This window comes from Haliotis cracherodii, unplaced genomic scaffold, assembly GCF_022045235.1.
Source record: "Haliotis cracherodii isolate W230 unplaced genomic scaffold, xgHalCrac1.p SCAF_2, whole genome shotgun sequence".
Lineage (NCBI taxonomy): Eukaryota > Metazoa > Mollusca > Gastropoda > Lepetellida > Haliotidae > Haliotis > Haliotis cracherodii.
The window spans coordinates 71,021,534-71,048,977 of record NW_027266275.1 but is presented as its reverse complement, the minus strand read 5'-3'; the positions used below and the strand labels follow the sequence as shown (position 1 = coordinate 71,048,977).

Below are 27,444 nucleotides of genomic sequence, written 5' to 3'. Positions count from 1 at the left end.
GTGTAAACGGCATAATAGCGGTGAAAATTACATGAAGGCATCAATGAAAATCATTGATGACACATGAAGTAATGACCTTCACTGGGTTCTTTATTTCACAGGTGATACAAACAGGTTATGTCGCATTCAGCGACAGTGTGTTGTTATCTGGTTTGTAATATTCAGTTTTGTTCTTCAGTTTCTAGTCTGAACACGACCTTAAGATGACAGTCAACATCCCCGGGCTAATCTCCGTCATCATCTTCTACATCATCATCCTCGTCGTCGGCGTTGTCGCTGGGAGAAAGAAAAGATCAAAGACAGTCGTTGGGATCATATTAGCTGATCGAAACATGGGTATTGTCATGTCCTTGTTTACGATAACAGGTAAAAACAATTATGCTTATTATTACGATCATCATCATCATCATCATCATCGAAACATCAACAAAATGCAACTGGTGACTGCACAGTCCTTTTTCTATGTTATGTATTGGGAATGAGGGTTGGAAATTATATATTCCAAAAAGCAACATTGAGATGACAATAAGATGCAAAAGTCATACTTAATTTTCAATTCAATGTAACAAACTATATTGAAATCATTAGTATTATCATTAATCAGACGAAGGGGCGGTCGGGTAGCCTAGTGGTTAAAGCGTTAGCTCGTCCCGACGAAGACCCGGGTTCGATTCCCGACATGGCTACAATGTGTGAAGCCTTTTGTTGTGTCCCCCGCCGTGATATTGCTGGAATATTGCTAAAAGCGGCGTAAAACCATACTCACTCACTCACTCACTTAATCAGACGAAAGAGAAAAAATGTTTGATAGGCATTACTTAGAAGTTGACGGATGACAAAGAAGACACAATTTATTGAAAACATTGAATGCTTGACAACGGTATGAGGATCTATACCGAAACGTCGCCTTTACAGTATTAAAGAATTCTTATCCATAAATTGTGCGTAGTTTGTCAAAAGAGAAAAAAAACACATTATACACACTTTGTTTTGTGTTTCACATTCGTTTCTGACGTGTTTCTGAAAATAACAAGATGATAGAGATAGCAGTATACACCCACAACATAGGTATAGCTTTTACAGCAGTATGTTTTCTGGAGGATCTCTGGTTGCACGGGTGGCCCAGTCGTCTAAGGCGCCGCAGTTCGCTGTGCAGAGTTCAAAATCACTATCCTTGGTTCTACGATATGTATTGACAAGGTAATTATGGAGACTGAGATATTTTATATTTACAAAGAGCTCTCATTAGGGTTTTATTTTGTTATATGCTTAAATATTTTTCTGGTTGTAACAATGATTTAAAACTAGCACAATACTTGAGGAAGTGTGAAGAGGAAACTTGTTGGTGACAGTTTTGCTGAAATATGTCTAATAATCTTAGTTTAAAGTTATGTAAAATTGTTTTTCATTACCTGTGTCTTGTGAGATCCATGCAAAGGAAAATCCAGTATTAAATAATATGCTTCTTAGACCAGACACCCAATCGTTTTCCCTTCACCATCTAATTACTTTAGCATTTTGTAACATTCAAATGGGTACATGTGAGCTTCCATTATTAATAATGTTATACAATATTTAAAAACACGCAGCTGGCTATGTACATATATATTACAGCGGCCAGTTTCACCAAGTACTGCCTTTTTTTAAGCATATTTACCAATGCATAAAAACTGCTTAAAATACAAAGTGTGAACTTTCTCTCAATGGATTCAAAATATTTAATGCCCTTTATTTCCGAGCCGTACAACAAAATAGGTAGAATTTTACCATCAAATATCGAGTTTGCTGTGGAAAATGATACATATTTGTTTTCCTTGAATAATTATTAAACAGGAAACATTGCCGAAGATGCCTGTAGCGCTAAGGTCTTACAAACATTGTACCAATTTAATGTTGAGGACATTAATAGTTCTAAATACTTGTAATAACTTGCAATTTTTAAATGTTTATCACCATATACAATTTTCATGCTTCGATACAATTCCACCATTTCTAAAAACAATAACATTGGTTTTTTAAGGTTTAAACCCCTCTTAACCCTCTTGGTGCCACGGGACCATATATGGTCCCTCACTTTTCACATCCGCATAGTGCCAAGGGACCATATATGGTCCCGAGAAAATGCCCTTTTTAAACCGTGAATTTAGATATCAAACACTTAGTGCACAAAGTCAAAATTATAACCATCACAATCCCAATCATCTTAGCTTTAGCATCGTGCAACTCATTCTTTATACAATGCTACGGATTACGAAATATTGAGAGATTAGTAAAGTGGCTACCGCGCTTCTCGGCCTTTCTCTGCCATGTTTGAACACCGAGCGAATGACGGCGAATTTTGATTATGCACCAATGTCACATACACGTAAATATTTTCAGACAAAATCCTTGTTCATAAGAAATAATGTGACCAGTGTGGTCAGAAAGACATGTTTCTCATAACTGTATACTTATTCACGTAAATAGATTTCTGTTCACTCCTTTGCGAACAAGTTTATTTATACGTTTTGTATATTTTTATCGACTGTCGTTAATGGCGGAATGGTCGGTACACATGAGAAAACGACAGTCTATATTTCCATTACAATTATGACGTTCATTGAATGAATTTATAACCACCATCACCCTAATCATCTCAACGTTAATATCGTGTAACTCATATTTTATGCAGTGCTACGGATTGCGAAATATGGCGAGATTAGTAAAGTGGTTACCGCGCTTCTCGATCTTTTTCTGCCATGTTGAACTTCATGCGAATGAAGGCAATTTTGTATTATGCACCCAGGTTGCATACACGTACCTATTATTATATCAGACAGCCAATTTGAAAAAGAAATCTGATCGGACTGGTCAGAAAGCTTTACTTGTCCCCACTGTACAGTTATTGGCGTAAGAGTACTAACGTTTCGTCGGCCACGGAATTTTTTTGTTCAAGTATTGCATGTTTATCGACTGTGTGTCATGACGATTTAGCACGGCGCTACAGACGAAACGACAGTGCAGATTGTCTTTTTGTTTATGATGCTGATTTACAGAAAACATTCAAATCAAAGATATGGAAAGATAGCTATAATCGTTAATATTAAGGTGGCATAGTGTATGTTTATGGGCAGGAAGTTCATGATTTAAACCTAAACATTGAATAGCCAAGCCCGAAGTGATCGACAGGGCACGTTGGCATATCTGTGCCGCGATTTCTTGTCTACCGGTTGTCCTACATGCTCGCCCGTTCAGACAAATAACTGCTACTTTTTTTCATATGAAATGACAAAGAGTCATGTGTGATTTCTTAAACTACCTGCCCGTGTGTGTGACTTGCCCTGACTGTTTCACATTTTGTCGCAAATGGAGATTTCAAAAGTGTGGCCACGACATCTAACGTGAGTCGACGCCATATTGTAAACAAATTGTGTCAAGGTCGGTTCCACATGTGGCAGCTCGGCCCCCGTTTCTGTCGATGGTACACTCGATACAAACATAATGCAACTACTGAATACATTAACATAACTTCTACAATGTTGACAGCAATACCTTTTTGTATTTGGGTTAACCGCTTATGGATACGCTGTGGCTGTTAAGTTCGATTTCGATTTGTTTTTCCTTTCTTTGAAACTGTGATAATGGCGCTGTAATTGGTTTGCTGAAATAGTATTTTCCGTGAGTCTCATGTACATGATACATGCTGTGATTGTACAAGATAATTGATAACGAATTGTGTAAGCATATATATCATCAAATACACATTACTAATCTCTTCAGAAAATGGAATATATATTATTATCAGCTCGTATTTCCAACATTCTGCCATGGATATTAGATCTAATATTAATATTAGATTTACAAATTATTGATGTACACTGTACTCTCGATTAACGTATGATAATCTATTGCAAGTCTTCAACTTTTATTTGATATGTCATCTGAAATGTCAGCAATGAGTAAACTTAATTTTATTTCGTTACAATCTGCAATTTTATTCGAATAGGCTTATAAACGGTCGGTGATTTCCCGCCGCTGTGAATTTGTCGTTTGGACAGGTGCGCGTGATTTGACCTCGCGTGTTGTGACGTGGATGACGTCACATGAAACAGCTGATCTAATGTTGTGGTAGTATAATGGATACACGTGGTTTCATTTTCCATATAACAATATTCTCTTTGACTGAACTAGAAAGCATATCTAGAACATCACGATTGGAAAATGTCTACGGCGACCGACGTGTGAATGAGACCGCTTATCATTTGACTAACAGTGTTAGAATATTTGGCGCAGTTTTCTAATTTTGGTATGTTGACATGTGCTTTTCATATCTGTTTGAAGGCTTGATATTCCAAAAAAAATAATGTGCATTTAATTGAGTAAGGGAATGTATTTTTTACAGTGAGAAAGCTGTCAAAATGGATCCAATATTAAACAACCTAGATTTTTAATATTTTAGCTTCATCTATTAGAATCTCGAATGGTTCAATTTATAACATCAACAGTAAAATCAATTAGATCTACTCACAATATATAGATAATCGATTTCTGAAAGACAAAATGTTTTCAGTGTTAATGTGATTTCGTTTTGATGTTTTATTTAGTTTTTATTTATGTCTTTTTTCACTCTGCATTATCTAAATTACCAAATACTTCGACCAGTGACATAGTGTATCCTTAGTATGAAATAGATTTTCTTTAAATAAATATTTGTCTGAGAGCAAAATCAAAGCATTCTTGTGGTTCTTTTTTCACCTTTTCAATTTGTATATCTTCCCTCCAAGCTGTAGTTTAGCTAGGCCAAAATTAAGAAAAAAGGAAAGAAATACTAACTGAAAACCATTTATATTGAAGATTTTGCTGGTTAAATACTAAGAATATATTTTTCCTTTTATGACAGATAATTCCATTACTTTCATTGACCTACGACCATTAATTATTTAAAACATTTCCTTTAGTAGAATATGGGATGGAATGGAACTAGTGGAAAAAACTATCACGTATGTCATTAAATGTACATGTACATACCTAGCTAGGTGTAAATACACTTCTAAAGTCGTATTTTCAATCAATTTGAAAGAAAAAGTGGTATTTCATGGACTGGCCATACAAGTATATTTTGAGCAAAGGTCTAAGTAAGGCAGCCAAGTGCGAAATACTAGCTGAGACGAGGTGGAAGTGTTCTGGTGGTCATAGTGAAACAATGACAATTGGCGCCCGAGTTGCGAGTGATCGAAAATAGGTTTGTTGAATAGATTTGCTGCCAATGAAAACTTTTCAACAATTTTGATTGAATCTACATGTACTTAGTTTTGGGTGGTATAACGTAAGTATAATCTTGTTAATTATTAAGAAATGATAATGATGCCCGATTTTGAGCGATGTCAATTTGAGTATTGTTAGGGCTGTTTAGCGATCTTTCCCATTTTGTCCTTTGAAAATGTACGATGTCAAAAAACCCGAAGTTTGTTTTTATCACTAATAAAATAGCACGGTCACTGAAACATACATGGACGTAACCGGGATTTCTTCAAGATATACATTCCAAACTGGCATTCGTTTTGTGACATATTCTTTGAAACGTTCTGCGTATGAATTAATCAGGACCTGTTCCGTCAATTCTGTTTTGACGTCAAAAACACGCACAATTTCATCGGGATTTTTTAGCGGTAAATATAACTCACGGAGAAATCTTAGTGAATGTGTTCTTCAACATAAATGTCATATGTCTATCACTGTTAGGACATGTACTTGCCAATGATATGAATTATTGGACATTTAGATTTCAAACAAGGGCGCTTACTTGACTTTGCTTGCCATATTCGGGTGCTTCCATATTACGATTAATGTAGAAAAGTTGGAAACTTATAATACCAGCACTTTTATCGATGGCCAGACAGTGCATAGATCTTTTGGATTTGGTGACTTTAGATACTGATGGAAAGACAATCAACTCGAGTTGCATGTTATACAATTTGGTTACACTGTGTGAAGAAATAAAGACGTTGTAACACTTTTGATACAATGTATACATTTTTGAAACAGCGACGTCATCACAGTGCGGCACTGAGCGGTATGCAGGCTGACTGACATCCAGGCACCATGAGGATTAATAAAAAAAGGACTGCATAACATTAAGCTGTGTTTCTGCAAGCCTACCACATCGTAGGACACCAGAGCAACATCATCCGCGAACAGCAATAAGATAATATCACAAACACACCATGATGACATTCTTTGTAATTTTTAGAAACAAGTACGTTTATATATAAAAGATCAATAAGACTTGGCTTAAGCTGCAACCTTGACGAACACCACTGGAAGTAGTAAAACAAAGAGTTGTACCCGAGTCAGTTTTAATACATGCTTTGACTGATGAAAACATATTCTTAAGAACTATTGACAGTTTTCCACGACATCCTTTTGTGATCAGCAGTTTTTTTCTATCAACGTAAACAGAAGCTTTGCGGGAATCAACAAATGCGCAATAAAAACTAGCTGTGGGTTTACATAAATATTTGGAGCAAAGAGACCTTAGAACAAAGATATTGTCAACTATAGAATACCTAGAGCAAAACTGCTTGAGTTTCAGATATCATGTCATTTATTTCAAGCCAAATTCTAAGTCATTTTTCAACAATAAATGCAAATAGTTTTCCTATGCTATTCAAAACAGATTTACCTCTGTAATTCTTTGGTTGACTGAAATTTCCCTATTTGCATAAAGACATTATCATTCTAATAGTCCATGCATCGGGAAAAATACCTGGATCAAGGATTTTATTGAATAAAAGCAACAAATATGGTATTAGAAAATCTCCTGATGTTTCGTAAAAATCGTGTGGGACTCCATCAACGCCTTGTCGCTTTACCATTTTTAAGACTTTGTAATGCTGCCCTCACTTCTTGTTCTGTGATTTCACCAGATAACAATTCTTCCGTGAATGGAAGAGCAGAACATTCATCACACATATGAGAATTAAATCCGATATAAATATGTCAAATTCTGTTTTGGCCGTCATGCTCATTGGATTCAATAAATTCTGAAAATAGGAAAGACATACATTAAGATTTATAGAACTGTCTGGTGATTTTTACGAAACAACTTCTTAAGTATTTTCCAAAACGTTTTCCATAATGCGCTGCTAACTTGATTTCTTCACTCAAGTTTATGTCATACAGCTTTTTCTTACGTTCACAAATCTTTTTTGAAATTCTGGTTTTGCACTTATATATCTGTGAAAGTTCAAACCACACCTATGATTCCTGAAATTGTTGAGACATAAATACTTTCTAGATTTCATATTCTGACACTCGCTGTCAAACCAGGCTTGCTGAGATACACGACATTAACTGGACGAAGAAAAAACAGCGCCACCAATTGTAGCGCAACATATCACAATGTCAGTGAGCTTAGTAACTGCTGGGATAAACTCATTAAACATTTCTCCACTTAACGTATTACCGAGATGGAGCTGGTAGGAAACAACTTGCTCAGGAGAAAGTCTATATTTTGGTACAGTGGTTAATGAGGCAGATGCAGTGTTGACATTATTATTTTGTTGAAAAGAGTGAGTAAGTGAGTGAGTTTGGTTTAATGCCGTTTTGAACAGTATTCCAGTTATTTCACGGCGTGTCAGCTTTCTGTGGGAGAAAAGCCCGAAGTGATGCAGGTCTCAGACGTTTATCATTCGGTGAAACCCACGAGCATGGGTATGGTGCTGACAAACCTAGAAACATAATCGGGGCGAACCACAATAGGTTTCTGGAGTGCCCAAGGGACCCAACTCTGCACAGCGAATCGCGGCTCCTTAAACGACTGGGCCACCTGTGGCCCCCTAGTTGAAAAGAACAAGGAGTAAGATCTTTGAAGTGACAAATAATAGGCAAGTGATCTGAGTCGGTTCGTTCAACCACTGACATACATTCAAATAAACTCGATTAAACAATATAATAATCTACAGAACTACTTCCTGTGAGAAATGAAAATAAGATCTGTCTGAGTTTGTCCTACCATTAACGATGTGAACCCCAAGTAACTTACACAAATCAAGTAATGCTCTACCATACTTATCAATATGAAAATCACTGACACATCGTTGTTGATAAAATTCATCTGAAGTGTATTCTTTATCAATAGGTAGATAATCTATCTCATCATCTATCAAATAATCTAATTCCTGTCTTTGCATTAAAATCTCCACATAGGATGAATTTACATGTCACCATAATCATGGATAATACGTGGTATTAACTGGCGTTCTAACTTGTCTACACCACTGTCCTCCTCGTTAGCATAAACAGGAGAGCCCCCCCCCCTCCCCCCCCCCCCCCCCCCCCCCCCCAGGGTGGATGTAAACAAACACCAGGAATGTTGGGAAGGGAGATAATTCATCCTTAGATCGCTTAGCCTTACATTCGAAAATTTAAATTGTTGTTAAGCATAGATATATCATAGTTTCCAGGTGAAAAATTATATTAAAAGTTTTAAAAATTAAATAAAATCAGAACATTCAGCTTGTGATTTCAAGTTGTGAATATTCCAAGTACAGATTCCAGTTGTGATGTCCACATTATCGACTTGACCATTCCTGGCTGATACACTGGGGTCAGATTGATACTCTGCGTTCTGAGCCTTTGCAGTACTGTCAAGAACTCTATCTGTTGCTACTGCAACTATCACATTATTAACTGTACCTGATGTACCGATAACATTTGTAGTAATGTCTGTACACTTGTCTGAAGTACCAACAAAACTGTGACATGGGAATGTAAAGCAAGCGTTTTTCTTATCATGGTGATTTTTACCAGTGATTATGAATGTAGCCATGGCCGCACCCCTAGTCTCTCTCAGCCTGGGTATAAGCACTCCATGCTGAAGTTGTTTCTGCAATAGGCTGTCTGCGTGACACCCAGTGACGTCTTTGTCCCACTTTAAATAGGCCCTCCTGTTCCTCATCCAACACAAACACAGATCCCTCGATCACCAGCTTATCATAACTCAGATAGGCAGTGTTACCATCGTCCCTGGCCTGCTTCATAAAGGGAAACAATTTCGATCGCACGTTTCGAACTCTCTGCGTAAAATCATCAGCTACTCTAAATTCATTATTCATTTTAACTCTTTTCTTGCCACATCGGAAACCTCAGATTTATCCTTATAAAAAGGAAATCTCACTATTATGGGCCTGTTTGTTGACTGTGAGTGTAATCTTTGGGCTCTTTCAGTGTTGATAGAATCAGCAGAGTCAAGATAGAGTGCTGAGGCCATAAAATCTCAGACTGCCTTCTCACGCTCTACCCAAGTCTCACCTCTCTTGTCGGGTATGCTGGGAAAAATCAAATTATTTCGACGTGATTGGACCTTCATATTATCTGTCTTTGTCCAAATCAAACACTTTCTTCTTGAGAAAGTCATTTTCTTTTTCCAAATCGCGTAACATTTCATCATAGACCTGTATGAAATCGTCTATTTTCTGATTGAGTTGAGCAATTTGTGACTGTATTGTTGTCATTGTAATAGCGAGATCATTGAGGGTAATGGATGCACTGCCAGAATTAGATAGGGTAATTTCTTGACCAGAGGCGTTGTGAGGTGACAGTCTAGTCTGTACACCTTCAGGTTGTTGTTTCGGAGAGTGGGGTGGGGGAGACAGAAGCAACAGTCTACGTCTCAGCAGGGTACCAGCTGGTAGCTTAATACCGGGGTATCTAGCGCCGACAAGTGGACCTCGTGGACGAATAACGCCTATTTTGTCTGTCCAGATACTGATATCTATCCCCATACCTGCTATTTGTGATCACCATATACCTAGACAGCATATGCACCTCCATATGCTTGGAAAACTTTTCTCCTTTTCCCACAATTTCAGATTTTTTTCCGGAGCAGTGACACAACAACATTCGCCATGACCAGATCACGTGTATTACAAGTCAAGTCAAAGTTTATTTATAGGCCTCACAGATGGTAACACTGTATACATCCAGTGTACGGCTCAACAATTCAGATGAATCCCCTACCAATCCCCACACACCAAGCCCACTTAAAGTTGCCTAAGTGTATACATGTTTAAAAATATTTTCATATCTTGATCATAATGCATTCTTTCCTTCATTCATAATGTGGTACACACAATTTGCCATTCAAAAATGACATTTCTGCGACAGCCTTGCATCAACTAGACGGATTTGAAAACACTTGGGTGTATATATGAGTAATTTGGCAAATACATATATTTTGGACACATTATTAAATCATGGTATTCGTCCTCTATATCAGTGTCACAAAATGAACATAGACGCTGTTCTAACTTTAATTTAGGTTTAACCATCTCCCCTTTTCAATCATGAACACACGTGATAGAGCTACTCGGTATTTTACAAAATCAATACTTTTCAAAACACAGGGACTCCTCCATTGATAGGAACAGTCTGGTAATCGGTTTTTCCATATCTGCATAATCATATACATCATGAATTCGCTGCTTAAAATTCAGAAGAAGAAAAACAGTTTCTCACCCTGCCTTACTCCGATACCAGAACTGAAATACTCCTAATGCGATTCATACGCCATATTAACATATGACTTAACTTCAAAATGCATACATTGTAATAAGTTCAATATACTGGAACTTACCCCTGATGAATAAAGTTTAAAGAGCCTGTCCGTTTACATAATCGAACGCTATGAGGAAATCTACGAATGCACTGTAAAATATGACACCTCTCGTTAATGAAATATTTATCTAACTTTATCATCCCAAACTGGCTCACACAGGAGATATAGCGTGGGTGAGATCAAGCGTTATTACCCACGTGGTGAAGATACAGGTGTAAGATACTAAATCCGTACATCACACGTGTTTCGTACAAGCTTGACCTCGTTTTATTCGTTTTGACTGGATAACCGTGACCTCTGTCACACAGGGACCACTTTTTTCATTCATACAAAATCGCGAGACGCCATTCATTTTGCAACAACAAGGCAGAACTGAAGCAATCTCATGATATTTACAAACACTTTATTAAACCACACGCATCAAATTCAGTTTGTATTCTATATAAGTTATGCATAGAGCTTCTACAGACATTATAAAATCGAGCTATATCTATTTACAATGTACGACTACCGATCAACAGATCGATATTCCCCATGAGCGTGACGCACCTGTCCACTTTCGCAACTTTCAATTTGATTTAACGTAGGATGAGCGTGGTGAAATGAAGCCAGTTTAAACTTTCTGGACACATATCTAGACTTACTCGGGATAATCCGGTTGTGCCATCAGTGACCCCTTTGGAGCGTATTTTGTGGTACTATTTCGGCAGTTGTTTGTTCACGACTGCATGACCAGATCAGTTAGTGAACATTTCTGATACAAATCATTCCAAAACTTCGTGGAAGTGTGTCTGATTTCTGATTATGTGGCCCAAAATATCCCAAATGTGAACAATAACATTCCCTATCTCTAGCGTAAAACGCTGTGAGTAGATCACGGTTTTCTTTTCTTATTCCGGTGGTGGCCTTGCCCTTCGTTCGAAGCTGTCGCTGACATGCAAGCAGACTTGAGTCTGTTGATTTTCACGTCTTCGGTATATGGTGGTACAGTTAACATGGATGTCTTTGGCGAACACTCTGATTTCCCTCTTCCAAAATGGTACGGACATGATATAAAATCAGCCGATAGATCAAGGAAACCGAAACATTTTGAATGCACAGACGGGACCCCGGCACCGAGTGACCGACTGTTGGTCTGATATTCAACGCGCGGCGCCGATGTGACTTTTCAAATTTTCTAATAGGTGTCCTTCGTACTAACAACATGGCGCTTGAATTACCATAAGTTGAAGAAATTCTTCAAAAAGGATCTTGAGCGTCGGTGCTGTTATGTTTGTTAATGCGTATGCACAGAAATGTCAACAATGCTCATATTTGGGCATGTATCAATATTCATGCGCTACCAGATTTTGCAACCGGTTTCAGTTTTGTCTGTCAACGAGCGAAAGTTTTCATGTATTTACACTTAAATATAATATTTAACATGGGTAATAAATAAAATACCACTCATTCTATTAGATACCGCTTTTACGAATCTCGTGAACTCGCTTTCGCTCGGTCAAATACCATAGAAAGTCCACTTGTTTTATATAAATGGTATCTATCGAGAATGAGTGTAGTATTCTCTATTTATCATATAATGGGTAGGTAAAGCCAACGGATAAAAACGATATCCGTTGGGGTCATATGCGGATAGAGATGCAAATATCAAAGGTCAAGTGGGGACTACTTTCACTGTTTATAAGCAAACATGGCGTCGCCCTCGTCATTCGGCGATCGAGTCAGATTTAACCATCGGGAATCTGGATAAACTACAGAGATAATTGCTTTCATTATCAAAAGAACAGTCTAATATACTGAAAATCAGTGTCTTACTGTGACGTAGCTAAGGCATTTTATAAGTTTTGGTAACTTTGGAGACATAAATTTCGACACAATTTTGCGAGGGCACGAGGCCTTGCCAAGCGGGATCAGTAGCCATATCTGTGCTTGTAGACCCCTGCGGCCTTGCGGTTAACAACGTCTGACCGTGGCCGTGACGCCTCATAGACTAGGGTTAGAGTAGCTTCCCTTTGACAAAGGGTAGTTACTCTAGCGGACAGACTAGAGGATTGCCGCGAAAGGCAAATAAAAACAATTGTTGTTTTGCGTATATGTTGCTTCGCCACTGTATAAGAAACAGATTTCAGTTGGAACTATATTGGCTACTGTCACTGTCCGACTGACACATCACTTACCCTGTGACGTAATAAATTTTAATGCGCGCATTCCAGGAAAACTCGCAATGTTTGAAAGGCTCGCTAAATACAATGTTTATTCCTAATGCAGGATATTTACCATCCCCAAACACACTCGCGTGATAACCTCTATTTATTATATACATAAGTATGAAATATATAGCTATATAGTGAAAATATAAATGGTATTGTGAAATAAATTTGAAAAATGATATTTCACTGGAGTGAAAATATAAGCTTATATTTTCACCTGTGAAAATATAAGGTTTGAACCGGAACTACTTTCATCTCGAGTTACTTCCCCTTGAGACAAAGGGACATAATTTCATGATTACCTCCCTTGGATCTTCTGCTAGCCAAAATGAGCGACAACATAAAGAGAGGTGATGTGGATAATTTATTATCTGCAATAGATTACAGCATACTTGGTGATAAAAAGTATCAATCTATCAGTGATGATGATGTTTCAAGGTTTCTTCGAGATCTGGAAAACGAAAACACAAGAAAGAGACAGATAGAGACATTAGAATTATCAGTGAGTACCTAGTGATGGTTGAGGGGGAAACTAGAAAAAATGAAGAAATCGATGCAGTATCTTTAAATTCCTATTTGTCAAGATTTTTTCTGTCAGTAAAAAAGAATGATGGACCAGAATATGAACCAGTCAGTCTAAAAAGCTACCAATCTTCCCTACAAAGATACTTGAAACAAATGTGTTCTACATTTAACATCATATCCGATATCACATTTGCAAGATCTAGAGAAACACTCAAATGCAAACAAAAAGAACTTAAATCAGTGGGTAAAGGCAACAAACCCAAGGCTGCTGAAGAGCTGTCAGATATGGATATTGATGCCATGTACGATGCCAAGAGCCTCGGAAGTGATAACCCACACAGCCTCCTTCACACCATGTGGATGATTTGTTGTCTGAACTTCGGCATGAGAACTGGAAAGGAAACCAGAAATTTACATTTGGGAGACATTGACATTAGAAATGATGATGATGGATCCGAGTATCTTATCTTTATAAGTGAGCGACAAACAAAAACAAGACCTGGGGATAATCCTAAAAACATAGGGCAAATAAAACCAAGAGCCTATGCAACACCAGAAGACCTGGAAAGATGCCCTGTCAATGCATATAAATTGTACAGACAAAGACGACCACCAGCCTCTTGTACATCAGACAGTCCATTTTTTCTAGCAATCAATAACAACAGGAAGGAGCAGTCGTACTGGTACAAAAATGCCCCACTGGGTGTCAACAAGCTTTATGGAATTATGAAGGCTATGACAGAAGGTGCTGACATAGCTGATGACAAAAGATTGACACCATACAGGTGAGTGAGTGAGTGAGTGAGTGAGTTGGGTTTAACGCCGCTTTTAACAGTATTCCAGTTATATCACGGCGTGTCAGCTTAATGTGGGAGGAAAGCCCGAAGTGATGCAGGTCTAAGACGTTTACCACTTCGGTGAAACCCACGAGCACGGGTATGGTGCTGACAAACCTTGAAACATAATCGGGGCGAACCGGGATTCGAACCCACAATCATAGGTTTCTGGCGTGCCCAAGGGACGCAACTCTGCACAGCGAATCGCGGCGCCTTAGACGACTGGGCCACCCGTGCCCCCGACACCATACAGGTAAATATTCAATATCCATATTAGTTTTGGATAAACACTTTAGTATAATATTGGGAATTACAATGACAATCAGCCATAAAGTAAGTCAAAATAAATAAGGTAATAAATATCAAATAAATGGCATGATATTGAATATACCTGAATCATTTGGGTTTTTGTTCAGTATGAGGAAACACCTGGTCCAGAAGTTGACAGACAGTGGCGTTTCTCCCAATGACATCATTCAGATATCTGGTGAGAAGACAGCTGTAAACAAAAAAAGATGAATTTATGAAATATTTATACTACATATATTAAAACAATAAAAGTATATGGAAAAAACATATTTAGAAATAAATTTTGAAGGTTGGTATTCCACTGAAGTGAAAATATATATTAAGTTTATCTACACTTATTTAATAAGTCTGGGGACAATAACAAATTTAGTTTCCTTTTTAACTATCAATGGTTAAAATGTGTTTGTAAAAGGTAGTTATTAATTTTGTTGGTAATTTGAATATTATGAGAACATATATTGGTAAAAAAAATAAACATTTGGCCTCATCCTATAAACTTGTTGTTTTAAGACATTAAAGTAATGAAATACCAAATACATAATAAAAAAATCTTTAGAGAAATACAAATATCATTCATTCATCTTTCAAAATATGGATAAAATGTTATTTTGAATTATTTTGTTTTACAAATTTCAGGCCACAAAAACGTGAATTCGATAAATAATTACTCAAGTATGAATACTGAAAAGCAGAAGGGAATATCTCGCATTCTGTCAAACAGTAACACCGCCAACAGCAGAGGCACAACAGCTGATCGAAATCCGGACTCGGCACCAATGCCGGGTGGATTTGCGATGCAATCTGTGTCCAACCGCCTTCAGAATCAACATTTTCTGACATGCTTGTTGTCTGGAAATACCATCAACGGAAATGTTAACATACGTCTATCGCCTGACATGTTCAATGTATCAATGTCCTCCGTAAAAAACACTGCAAATGCGACAACATCAAACACATGTGAAGACGAGTTACCACCATTGAAAAGACCATGCTTGCAATAGAATGACAAGATCAACTTGAAATATGGCATAAATAATGTTCGTCATAAAATATTGGCAACAGAATATGTTTGGACTTACCTTTTCACGTTCATATTCAGTGTTTGTTATATCCTTTTACGTTGTTGACTTTGTTGACAAAAGTTCAAACTTTCGAAGCGAAGCGAGTGTGCGACGTTGTTTTTCTCTGAACACAATCAGCTGACTATGGATTATTATGTATTCCTACGCATTGACGTTAGTGCGAAACATTGTTAGGACAATGAGTTGTATACAATAATACATTAAGAAATTGATAAAATGCCAATTTGAATAAATGTTTTTGATTCACATTTGTATTTTGTTTTCTTTGACAATTTGAAATGAGTATAAGTTGAGCGAACTATTTACTTCATCGTAGTAAAAGCGACAGGTCGTATGTGAACAGGTCGAGACGCGAGAAATATCGTCGTTCTCGTAGTTGAAAGATCTGACTAAATTTCAATTTAAAATATGTAAAAATGGGAGATGTATATAATAAATAGACTACTTCATGCTTTTTTGTCGAATACGATTTATATTTCGTCTCGTGAAGCCTCAAACCCCATATTGTTTCTCGATCTTCGATCTCGAAACAGTATGGGGTTTGAGGCTTCACTCGACAAAATATAAATCGTATTCGACAAAAAAGCATGAAGTAGCCTATATATATCTACATTGTAGATACCACTGCAATGAAATTGTATCACAATGCTTTGCGAACCAGTGTGACGTCATTTGTTACATAACGTCACAATCAAATGACATCACTAATGGCTCGGCTACTAAAGCTGTTACCACTACTCTTTACACTGCTTTTTACTGTCTACTGTCTACTTCAGTTGTTGTATGATAGTATATACATATATGCAAGTGCATATTTAGATATAAGGGTTTATCAGTACAACTCACTGGCATTTGGGGCTTACTGTCACTAAGGTGTGCCTTAAGGTCAGACTTTGTGACATATTAACCAGGTACATTCATGGATATTGGGCGACCCCATACTACCCAAAAGGGTACAGAAAGAGAGACTTTACTGTAAAAGTAAATATTATTTTCTTTTGTGTTGCAGCAACATGGGTCGGCGGAGGTTTCATCAACGGGACTGCAGAAATCGTTGCCAAGAAAGGGTTTGCTTGGATGCAGGCCCCAATTGGCTACTCGCTCTCACTTATCATTGGTAAGCTTTTGGAAAATAATGATGATACCAGGTGTTCGCGAAAAGGTGAGCATATCCCGCCCCGTCCGTAGCACACATACACAGATATGTCAGCTGTTCACCTGTAAGTCAAAATAGGAATTGCAACGGACATCATTCTGGTCACTGATGCGTCAAATGTGGAAATGTCCATCACAATCCCACCATAAAACCTTTTCAAAGATTTACCGAGTCCTTGAATGTTGTGACCTTGATCAAACAACTTTCGATAACGAGTCATACGACGCTCTTTGAAGTATTTATGGAATGACCTTGCTCGATTGTACCTCAAACGTGAAATATAGACACCTCAAAGGCTTAGCTGCTGGAATGTTGCTCCACGGGGGAAACTTGACTGTCGGAAAGATGAAGTCATCCCTCTTGTCATGTAGTCTGGTAGAGAGTTTTATGTCACTCTCTTTATGCCTGTGCAGAGTTGCGTCCCCTGGGCACGCCAGAAACCTATGATTGTGGGTTCGAATCCCGGTTCGCCCCGATTATGTTTCTAGGTTTGTCAGCACCATACCTGTGCTCGTGGGTTTCAACGAAGTGATAAACGTCTGAGACCTGCATCACTTCGTGCTTTCTTCCCACATTAAGCTGACACGCCAGGATATAACTAGAATACTGTTAAAAGCGGCGTTAATCCCAACTCAATCACTCTCGTTATGCATATCTCGACATGAAACAAGTTGCACTGGCCTCTTCTATTTCTAGTCCAGTAGGATGAAGTAGCAAAGGCAGGGAGACCATACAAAGATAGACTCCCTGGTGAAAGGGAATTGCACCAATTATCCTGTATTTGTTTCTTACAGGTGGTATTTTCTTTTGTCCCCGACTTCGTCGAGACAACTGCGTTACAATGTTTGACCCTTTCCAAGACCGCTACGGCCGGTTGATGGGCGCTCTCATGTGCATACCTCAGTTCCTGGGAGATCTCTTCTGGACAGCCGCCATTTTGTCCGCCCTTGGTACGTGTGAAGCAATTGCTTTTGTTATTTGATTGCATACATGCCATTCGATGAGTGCCAGGTGATAGATACACTTTGGTGGCAGGTAAAAATATATATAAAATGGATGGCAGGTAACATACATTTAATGGGTTGCAGGTAATACACATACGATGGGTGGCTAGTACATATAGGTATACATGTTTGGTGGCGGGTAATATACCTACGTTGGGTGGCAGGGAATATACATACGATGGGTGGCAGGGAACATACATACGATGGGTGGCAGGGAATATACATACGATGGGTGGCAGGGAATATATCTATGTTGGGTGGCAGGTAATATACATACGATGGGCGGCAGGGAATATACATACGATGGGTGGCAGGGAATATACATACGATAGGTAGCAGGGAATATACCTACGATGGGTGGCAGGGAATATATCTATGTTGGGTGGCAGGTAATATACATACGATGGGTGGCAGGGAATATCAATACGATGGGTGGCAGTGAATATACATACGATGGGTGGCAGTGAATATACATACGATGGGTGGCAGGGAATATACATACGATGGGTGGCAGGGAATATACCTGCGATGGGTGGCAGGGAATATGCCTACGATGGGTGGCAGGGAATATACATACGTTGGGTGGCAGGGAATATACATACGATGGGTGGCAGGGAATATACCTACGATGGGTGGCAGGGAATATACCTACGATGGGTGGCAGGGAATATACCTACGTTGGGTGACAGGGAATATACAAACGATGGGTGGCAGGGAATATACATACGATGGGTGGCAGGGAATATACCTACGTTGGGTGACAGGGAATATACCTACGATGGGTGGCAGGGAATGTACCTACGGTGGGTGGCAGGGAATATACCTATGTTGGGTGGCAGGGAATATACCTACGATTGGTGGCAGGGAATATACATACGTTGGGTGGCAAGGAATATACCCACGATGGGTGGCAGGTAATATACATACGATGGGTGGAAGGTAATATACCTACGAGGGGTGGCAGGTAATATACATACGATAGGTGGCAGGGAATATACCTACGGTGAGTGGCAGGGAATATACCTATATTGGGTGGCAGGGAATATACCTATGTTGGGTGGCAGGTAATATACATACGATGGGTGGCAGGGAATATACATACGATGGATGGCAGGGAATATACCTACGGTGGGTGGCAGGGAATATACCTATGTTGGGTGGCAGGGAATATACATACGATGGGTAGCAGGGAATATAACCACGATGGGTGGCAGGTAATATATATACGATGGGTGGCAGGGACCAATTCCAAGATATCTGCAACGAAGCTAACTTAAACGAAATAGAAAATAATTATCCAGAAACCTATTGTAAAAACCTAACAGACTATATAATAAACGTTTCTAAAACCTCCATCCCCTTCAAAACATCTAAGACAGGCAAACCCACGGTACCATGGTGGAATGAGGAAATAGAACAGACTAGACGAAAACGTAAATCAGCCTTCAATAAAGCAAAACGCGACCACAAACATCTAAACATAGCCCACGAACTAAACCACCAGGTTCAAAAACTAGTCCAAATAGCCAAAAGTAGAGACTGAAAAAAATTCTGCGAAGGTATAAATAACCGTACAGATGCCAGAACGGTCTGGCGCAAAATCCACGCCATTAGAGGCTTAAAACGACATAAAAAAACTAACAATAACAACTCAACCAACCCCGCCCAAAAAGCAAATAATCTCGCCAACCACTTTTCGGCCGTTAGCAGTAACACCAACTTCAGCTAAAAATTCCAAGATAAACTTAAAACAGAAAACAAACCCACAAAAGAACCAAACAATAACAATCTAGAAATAAATCAACCCTACACAATGGAGGTGCTCCTCTACGTAATCCAAAACAGGAAAAAGGGCACAGCCCCAGGATTAGACCTAACTTCTTACCAAATAATTAAAAAACTCCCCCTAAAACTACTCCAGGCACTACTCAAACTATACAATCTCATCTACCTAAACGGACAGGTTCCTACTCCCTGGAAACAGGCCCCAGTCATACCAATCCCTAAACCTAATAAACCAGCTAATCAAGCTAACTCATATAGACCAATATCCCTAACTTCAAACTTATGCAAAGTAATGGAATCAATGGCTAAAAATAGATTACAACATTACCTAACCCAAAATAACATCATAAACCCAGATCAAAGCAGTTTCACTTCCTGGCCGCTCAACCCTAGATAACCTCGCCCGACTAGAGCAAGATATTAAGACAGGACAACTAAATAAACAATATACCACAGGCATCTTCTTAGACTTCTCTAAAGCTTACGACATGGTATGGCACGACGGGCTAATACAAAAACTTTAAAAAATAGGACTCAAAGTTCAGATAATAAACTACACCCAGGACTTCCTAAACAATCGTAAAATAACCGTGGGTATAGACCAAACACTATCAGAACAATGTCCCCTAGAAAATGGCACTCCCCAGGGCAGTATCCTCAGCCCCACCCTCTTCAATATAATGATAAACGATCTATTCGAGGGCCTATTCCCTTAACTAAACACATCATAATTCGCGGATGATGGAGCCCTCTGGATCCGCACTAAAGCATTAAAATGGCCAAAAATTTACTCCAAAAATCTCTTAATAAAATACAACAATGGGCCGATAAATGGGGCTTGTCCCTTAACTCAGAAAAAACAACAGGAATAGTATTCAAACATAAAAACATGAAACCCGCCTCCAGCTAAACATCAAAACAATCAAATTTCAAAAACAACCCAAATTCTTAGGACCTATTTTCGATGAACATCTCTCCTGGGATGCCCACATCCAAAACCTAACAACTAAATGCAGTAAAGACCTAAACACGCTAAGATGCCTAACTGGCTCTAACTGGGGAGCCTCCAAAGATACCCTACTCTCTCTCTACATATCACTAATTAGATCCAAACTAGACTACGGCTGCGCCATATACAACACCCTAAACAACTCTCTATCTAAAAAACTTGACTCAATACAATATCAAGCTCTCAAACGTATTACACGCACCCAACATGGCACCTCCTGCACTTCACTTCAGGCCTTAACAGGAGAAATGCCACTAAGTCTACGCAGGGAACAGCTAAGCTTAAATTTCTGGGCCGCGTCCCAATCAAACCCTCTCATCCAAAACTAAATAAACCAAAACATCAGCCCCAAAACCCAAGCTCTAGCGCGTAAACACCCCTAACTTACCCCAATATCCCAAAGAATAACAAACTACCTAAATGAACACCAAATTAAAAATCTTAAACAAAACTGCAAACAATCAAATATCTTCACCCCTAAACTTAAAATACCCAAAATAGACACAACACTAGCTAGCCAAATAAATAAACAAACCGACCCAAACATAGCTAAAACTACCACACTAGCATACATACACGAAAATTGGCCAAATTGGTGTCACATTTACACAGACGGATCTTCAGATCCGTCCTCCAAACACACAGGTTTCGGAGTCCATACCACACAACCAGCTAAAACCACACAATCCTTCCGACTCCCGAACAACCAATCAATATTCATGGCAGAACTAATGGACATGGCCTCAGCCCTCCATAATCAACAATCCAAAAACCACACAAAAATCCTAATACTTACCGACTCCCTAAGTGGACTGCAAGCCCTCCAAAACAAAAATACCAAAAACCGACCTAAATTAATAAATCAAATACTTAAAAGCTCCAACGATCTAACTAAGGCAGGCAAACAAATAACATTCTTATGGATCCCCGCCCACGTAGGAATATACGGTAATGAAAACGCCGATAAAGCAGCTAAACAATCCCTCAAAATCCCAGAAATAAGCTTAAACTTACCCATCTCAAAATCAGAAATTAAAAGTGTAAACAAGCAAAAAATCACCAAAAAATGGCATAACCTATATCTAAACTCAAATAGCCAAATCAAAAAAGTACTCAGCAAACCACTAACCAAACCAAAAACTCTCCATCCATCAAAAAAAATTCGACAGAGTAATCACTAAACTCCAAACAGGACACACCAACCTAAATAACCACCTAATTTATTTTTTAAAAACACACTACAGGTAACTGCCCACACTGCAAACAACTAGAAAGCCCAGAACACACACTCATCCACTGCACACACTACCTAACACATCGAACCGCATTACAAACCACCCTCAATCTAAACAAGGCTCTCACTCTAGACGCAATACTAAACCCACAAAATAAACTAGAAAACCTCAAGGCCTTAGGCGTATTCTTAATCAAAACGGAACTAATAAAACGCATCTAAAAACAAAATAATCTACCAAATCAAAATCACATAAACAAACAAACATCAACCATCTCAAAATTCCCAAATTCTATATAAGCAACCCCTAAAGCCCCCTCTTGGGTTGCTCGCACCACTTTCGCCCCTTTCGGAAACACATTAAATGGCCTGGCCGGGCCCGTGTGCGAAATACGCATCAGTCGGAAAGCGCACGTTAAATCTCCAAAGTAAGTAAGTAAGGCACAATGCGCCATAAACAATGTTATTCTCAGAATTAGGTGTCTATATATGCTATATCGCCTGAGGACAACTTCCTCAGTCCAGGGTGAGTAGTCATAAGATTCATGTTCTCGTTTCAGGCTCCACGATTGCTATCATCCTTGACCTTGATGAAACACTGTCTGTTATTATTTCTGCCGTCATCAGCGTCTCTTACACCCTAGTTGGCGGCCTCTGGTCTGTCGCCTACACAGACATTGTCCAGCTCATATGCTTAACTGTAGGCTTGGTAAGACCAGCATCACAGCAAGAACACTGATCTACATATAAATATGATATAACCACACACGTGTATCCATTTCTGTATTGTTCTATTTCTCCTTACTGAAGAATTCCGAATCATGTACGTGCTTCCAGATGATGTATTCCGCGCGTTCATCTGGAGCTAATAGCAGATAAATATGTTAATGGACACAAACGAGAACTACTGCGAGTATGTATTTTTAAAATGAACAATTTCAGTGTTGTACCTGAAATGGTGTATAATGTTACATGTCCCCATGTATGAGGGTGAGGTTACATCCTATATGCAGTACAACAATGTCATTCTAGGTTGCTGCCGCCCCCTTCGTCGTGAACAACCAAGCTGTGGACTTGCATAGGATCCAGGACACGTGGCTAGGGGAAGTGTCTCTGCAGCAGACAGGTTACTTTCTCGACCGTTATGGCCTTCTAATCCTTGGCGGCATAACGTGGCAGGTAGGACTTGTCTAGGGCGGCCAGCTCACATAGTCGCACGTCATTACATATCAACAAAACATATTAAAGTGGTTTCAAATACGTTTTTAGTAGATAAAACAAACAATACATGCTAATAATTATGATTCCAACATTACAACCGCACGACTGTTCTTGGACACGCAAGAAACCTATGATTGTGGGTTCGAATCCTGGTTCGCCCCGATTATGTTTCTAGGTTTGTCAGCACCATACCCCTGTCCGTGGGTTACACCGATGTGGTAAACGTCCAAGACCTGCATCACTACGGGCTTTCCTCCAAAATTAAGCTGACACGCCATGATATAACTGGAATACTGTTCAAAGCAGCGTTTAACCCTACTCACTCACTCACTCACTCACTCAATGACGGAATTTGCAAAAAGGTTTTTGGCAAGATATACCTGCAAATAAAGAACAGGGAAGCCGAGCGAGGTTGAGAACACATGCTTTCCCTTGTCACTGACACCTGGTGTCATCACTGATTTTCATATTATTCAATTCATATTATTTTCACAGCTATTTTTCTCCAAATAGAAACTGTTTCGCTGATAATGGAGACTTGTTATTTTCTGGCTTTGACGTTTTATATTTACTTAACTGGATCGATGCTTCTGCTAATGCAATAACGTCCCCGAGTTTCTCAGCAACTCAGTCGTATTTATCGCTTATGCTGAGTCTTTTCACCAGTATCTCTGCACTAGGACACAGCAGGCGTAATTCAAAATTAACATATCGTTGTTACTACTTTCAACTAAATCAGTAAATGCTCTATCGTCTCACTGGCTTTTCCGGTTCATCGTTCACTTGATTGTCTGGTTTGTTTACAGACTGCTGTCAGATGGCAGGAGTACTGCTGTACGGCATCAGGCAATAAATGTTTTCTTTTTTATGCAAGTTGTGTGAATGGAGTGTGCTCCCAGAAGGGCAGGACATTCTTTTTGCAAACCCCTATAGATATTATCACAGCTATTTTACCCTTGGAACAAGACAGAATCTGTCTAGGGGGTTGGTCGGGACTGGTTATTCTCTGGTGTTTACGGTTTATATTCAGATATTAAGACGGACTCTCCCTCATGGCGTCAGTAGCACTGCTCAAGCCTTCCTTGATCAAAGTATGCTTTGGATGATACAACCATTATCAACCAACTCGTGCTATTCAAAGAGATGGAAAGTTACCTTGCAAATCGATTATACTTATAACATAACCTAAGCATAACAAGGCTAATTTCCACTGTTATCAACAGTGTGGACGTAGCTCTGTCGGTTACTTTGTCCGACAGACAATTCGAAAGATTGGGACCTCAAATGCATGTGACAGGTGACTTAATGTCATGTTACTTAATGACAGGTGTCTCAAAGGCATGGGACCTAATGACATGAGGCTCAATGACATGTGGTTTATTGGTTGTATATAACGGTAGTAATACACAGCCATTGCAGAACCCTATTGGTTGTTTAAAAAACTAGAGATACACATTGTCAGTGCAGAATCCCATTGGTTCTATATGAAGCCATTAATAACAATTCTCAATGCACAATATCCCACCCGTGGCCATATTAAAGGAAGGGAACAAAAGCTGCATGTATATCGATGATTTGATATTGTTCAATGATGTTTAAATAGTCAATTTTCTTCCACTGATTTACACACCTGAGCTGAAAGAGCCAAATGAGACAGGCTGGTCTGTTTCATATTTAGATATGTGCATAAATTTTCAGAGTGACAACAACTCTCCACAAGAGTTTCCCTTTGTGTTGACCAATATTCCAGGAGCTCCAGCCTTTGATGTGTACATTTCACAACGTTTGAGGTACAATCGAGGATGCTCTTTCATCGAAAAATTCAAAGATTTCTTGTGTCTATGGAAAGAGTGTTGTCACCTTTATTGAATACAAAGCTAGTAACACACATTCTCAATGCTGAATCCCATTTGTTTGCGTTAAGGCTGGTTACACAAATATTCTATACATAATCTGAAATATAAACAATGGTATTATTAGTTATGGTGTCTTTAATTGACTAAACTAAAGACACCATAACGAATTTATTATGCCGGAACGTTTACGCTATTTGGTATCTTTGTCGCACATGTCATGTCAAAACCTAAAACTCAAAACTTAACACTTACTACCAAAGACGTTAAGGGTCAAAGGGAGACTACTCTTCAAACCTTAGAGGCCAAACCTTGTTGATAATTTAACTTTATATATATCTTATTAAAGCCACGAACGTGATCCAAAAAACATGAACGTCCTTGCACATCAAATTTAATTATATATATAAACACAAAACAGTGTCGAATAACGAATTTCTGTACCAGAATTTTCATGTGAAATATGGGAGGTGGGTGTTGAAAAATCCAAGATGGCTGTTACTGACGTTATACGGTCTCATATCAGGTCAGTATCAACCATCTTGGATTTTTACTGATTGGTCAATCTCACTTTGAGGCAAAATAAAGGTGTATATACAATAGCAGAAGGCAAGGGGTCAATCCACGGTCATGCATCCCCAAAAGAAGTTAAAATATCGAACTTGTTGTTACCCTGCCTGGCGCTCGGTATCAAGAAGATGGAAGGATTTGTCGGCTCTGAGTCAGTATACTGTGTGTGAGTAATTATTAAAGGAATTATAAAGAAAAGTATTAATAAAAACAGGGATAACATCTTGTCTATTGAACAGGAGATGTATCAACGCACATTGGCCTGCCGTACAACAAGACAAGCTGTAGCGTCATCGGTAGCAGCTGGCATCATGTGTCTTCTTCTAAGCATACCACCTGCTGTTATCGGGTTCGCAGGATCTGCTGCAGGTAATCTCCATTGTAATAGTTATCGTCAATCGTATTTGTTTTGTTTGTCTATATGTCTGCTTATTGTGACTATTGCCACTAACCCTAATACATGTGCGTAAGACAGGTGAACCAAACAAATCTCCTTTTTGTTTTGACAGTGATACGAATTATGAATGCCCCTGAAGCATGGGCGAATATATCAATTTGGAACACTCAGATTGGAATGAGACTGGTTGTAAGGGTTTGATCCCCCTTGCCGAGGAGTTTCCTGATAATTGTCACATCTATACTTTAACACTCAGATTGGAATCAGACTAGTTATATGGGTGACATCCCCCTTGCCGAGGAACAGATGCACTTTATCCTGCCCATGGCGCTACAGTACCTCTGCCCCATGACTGTTTCCATCCTTGGACTGGGTGCGGTCTCAGCAGCCGTCATGTCATCCACAGACTCCAGCACACTTTGCACGGCTTCAGTCTTCACCAAGAACATTTACAAGAGCATCATCAGAAAAAACGTAAGCACCACCATCAATCAAAAGAGCAAGTGACGTTATACCGGTAAAATAATCTGGGTTTTAAGATTTATAGTATTTTACTTTGGCTATTGCTACACTCATTTGACAAGGAAACTCAATAACCACGTAAGTGTGTTTGAACGCATCTTTACTCTTCTGCTTCCCATCTTGTTTCAGGCCACTGATCGGGAGATGGTGTGGGTGATGAGAGTGGCTACCGTTGCTGCCGGTGTCCTTGCCACCATCATAGCCATCGTTGTAAAGAGTGTCTATGGACTTTTCATCCTCTGCTCTGACTTGATGTACGTGATTCTCTTCCCACAGTTCATCTGCGTTCTCTTCATAAGCAGCTGTAACACGTACGGGTCCTTTGTGGGGTTTGTGGTGGCGTTCACCCTGAGGGCATGCAGTGGCGCCAAGCTGATCAACTTCCCTGCTGTGATACACTTTCCCTTCTACAACCAAACGGATGGCCAGTTGTTTCCCTTCCGTACACTTATTGCCGTCATCGGATTCTTCCTCACAATATCGGTGTCAGTGGGAACCAAACTACTGTTTACAAGAGGATGGATATCAATGAAATATGACATTTTTGATTGTTTTGCACCCCTTCAGCGTTCGAACGCAATTGAGCAGCCAGAGGCTGTAGAAATGCTGCCCGAATCTGATCGACAGAAGGGAAATCTTCAGCAACAGCACATGTGATCGAATTTGATCGAGTTTACAAGCACGTCAATCAAACCACACGATCCCATTATAATTGGTGAACATAAGTGATGATTGAGGGACGAGCGAGGGTGGTGGGATCTTTTGTCTGACATGATTCTTCTGTGAGGGTGTTAATACCCTGAACTTTTCGTTTCGTCCAGTCAGCAGCACCGCAGGAATACAAAAGGATGTGTAGATCATAAATATTTATGCGTTTGACTTTAATGCAAGCGTTCAGCTCTGAACTCAAGGTTTTCTTAAGTCTACATTTGGTTTCTGACAGAAGTTTTTTTCCTTAAATGGACATTCTGGGGTTTGTTTCTAATCTGCATCACAAAGTACCTACAGGCCTGACCATTCCATTAGATGGTCAAAAACTCCTCACCGAAGAAAATTGACTGATCCTCCCTCTTTTACCTTGACACATTTCAGATGAAGAGTGTTGAAACTGTCGAGCTCAAAGGACATGCCAAT

General features: G+C 39.2%; 2 protein-coding genes across 2 annotated transcripts; both read left to right on the top strand.

Moving 5' to 3' along the window:
- Nucleotides 1-203: 203 nt before the first annotated feature.
- On the top strand, nt 204-26,967 carry LOC139469568 (high-affinity choline transporter 1-like). The gene is made up of 8 exons (XM_071251765.1): nt 204-366; nt 16,569-16,676; nt 17,510-17,665; nt 22,308-22,456; nt 22,780-22,926; nt 25,631-25,760; nt 26,045-26,262; nt 26,440-26,967. The coding sequence occupies exons 1-8, from the start codon at nt 204-206 to the stop codon at nt 26,965-26,967; spliced, it is 1,599 nt and encodes a 532-aa protein (XP_071107866.1).
- On the top strand, nt 13,486-15,478 carry LOC139469896 (uncharacterized protein KIAA1958-like). Its single transcript, XM_071252224.1, has 3 exons — nt 13,486-14,117; nt 14,585-14,655; nt 15,114-15,478. The coding sequence occupies exons 1-3, from the start codon at nt 13,486-13,488 to the stop codon at nt 15,476-15,478; spliced, it is 1,068 nt and encodes a 355-aa protein (XP_071108325.1).
- Nucleotides 26,968-27,444: the final 477 nt, after the last annotated feature.

Coding starts and splice junctions, on each gene's coding strand:
- LOC139469568 (XM_071251765.1), top strand. CDS start 204: ATGACAGTCAACATCCCCGGGCTAATCTCCGTCATCATCTTCTACATC. Junction 367..16,568: donor GTCCTTGTTTACGATAACAG/GTAAAAACAATT, acceptor TTTGTGTTGCAG/CAACATGGGTCGGCGGAGGT. Junction 17,666..22,307: donor CGCCATTTTGTCCGCCCTTG/GTACGTGTGAAG, acceptor TTCTCGTTTCAG/GCTCCACGATTGCTATCATC.
- LOC139469896 (XM_071252224.1), top strand. CDS start 13,486: ATGTGTTCTACATTTAACATCATATCCGATATCACATTTGCAAGATCT. Junction 14,118..14,584: donor AAAAGATTGACACCATACAG/GTGAGTGAGTGA, acceptor GTTTTTGTTCAG/TATGAGGAAACACCTGGTCC. Junction 14,656..15,113: donor TGACATCATTCAGATATCTG/GTGAGAAGACAG, acceptor TACAAATTTCAG/GCCACAAAAACGTGAATTCG.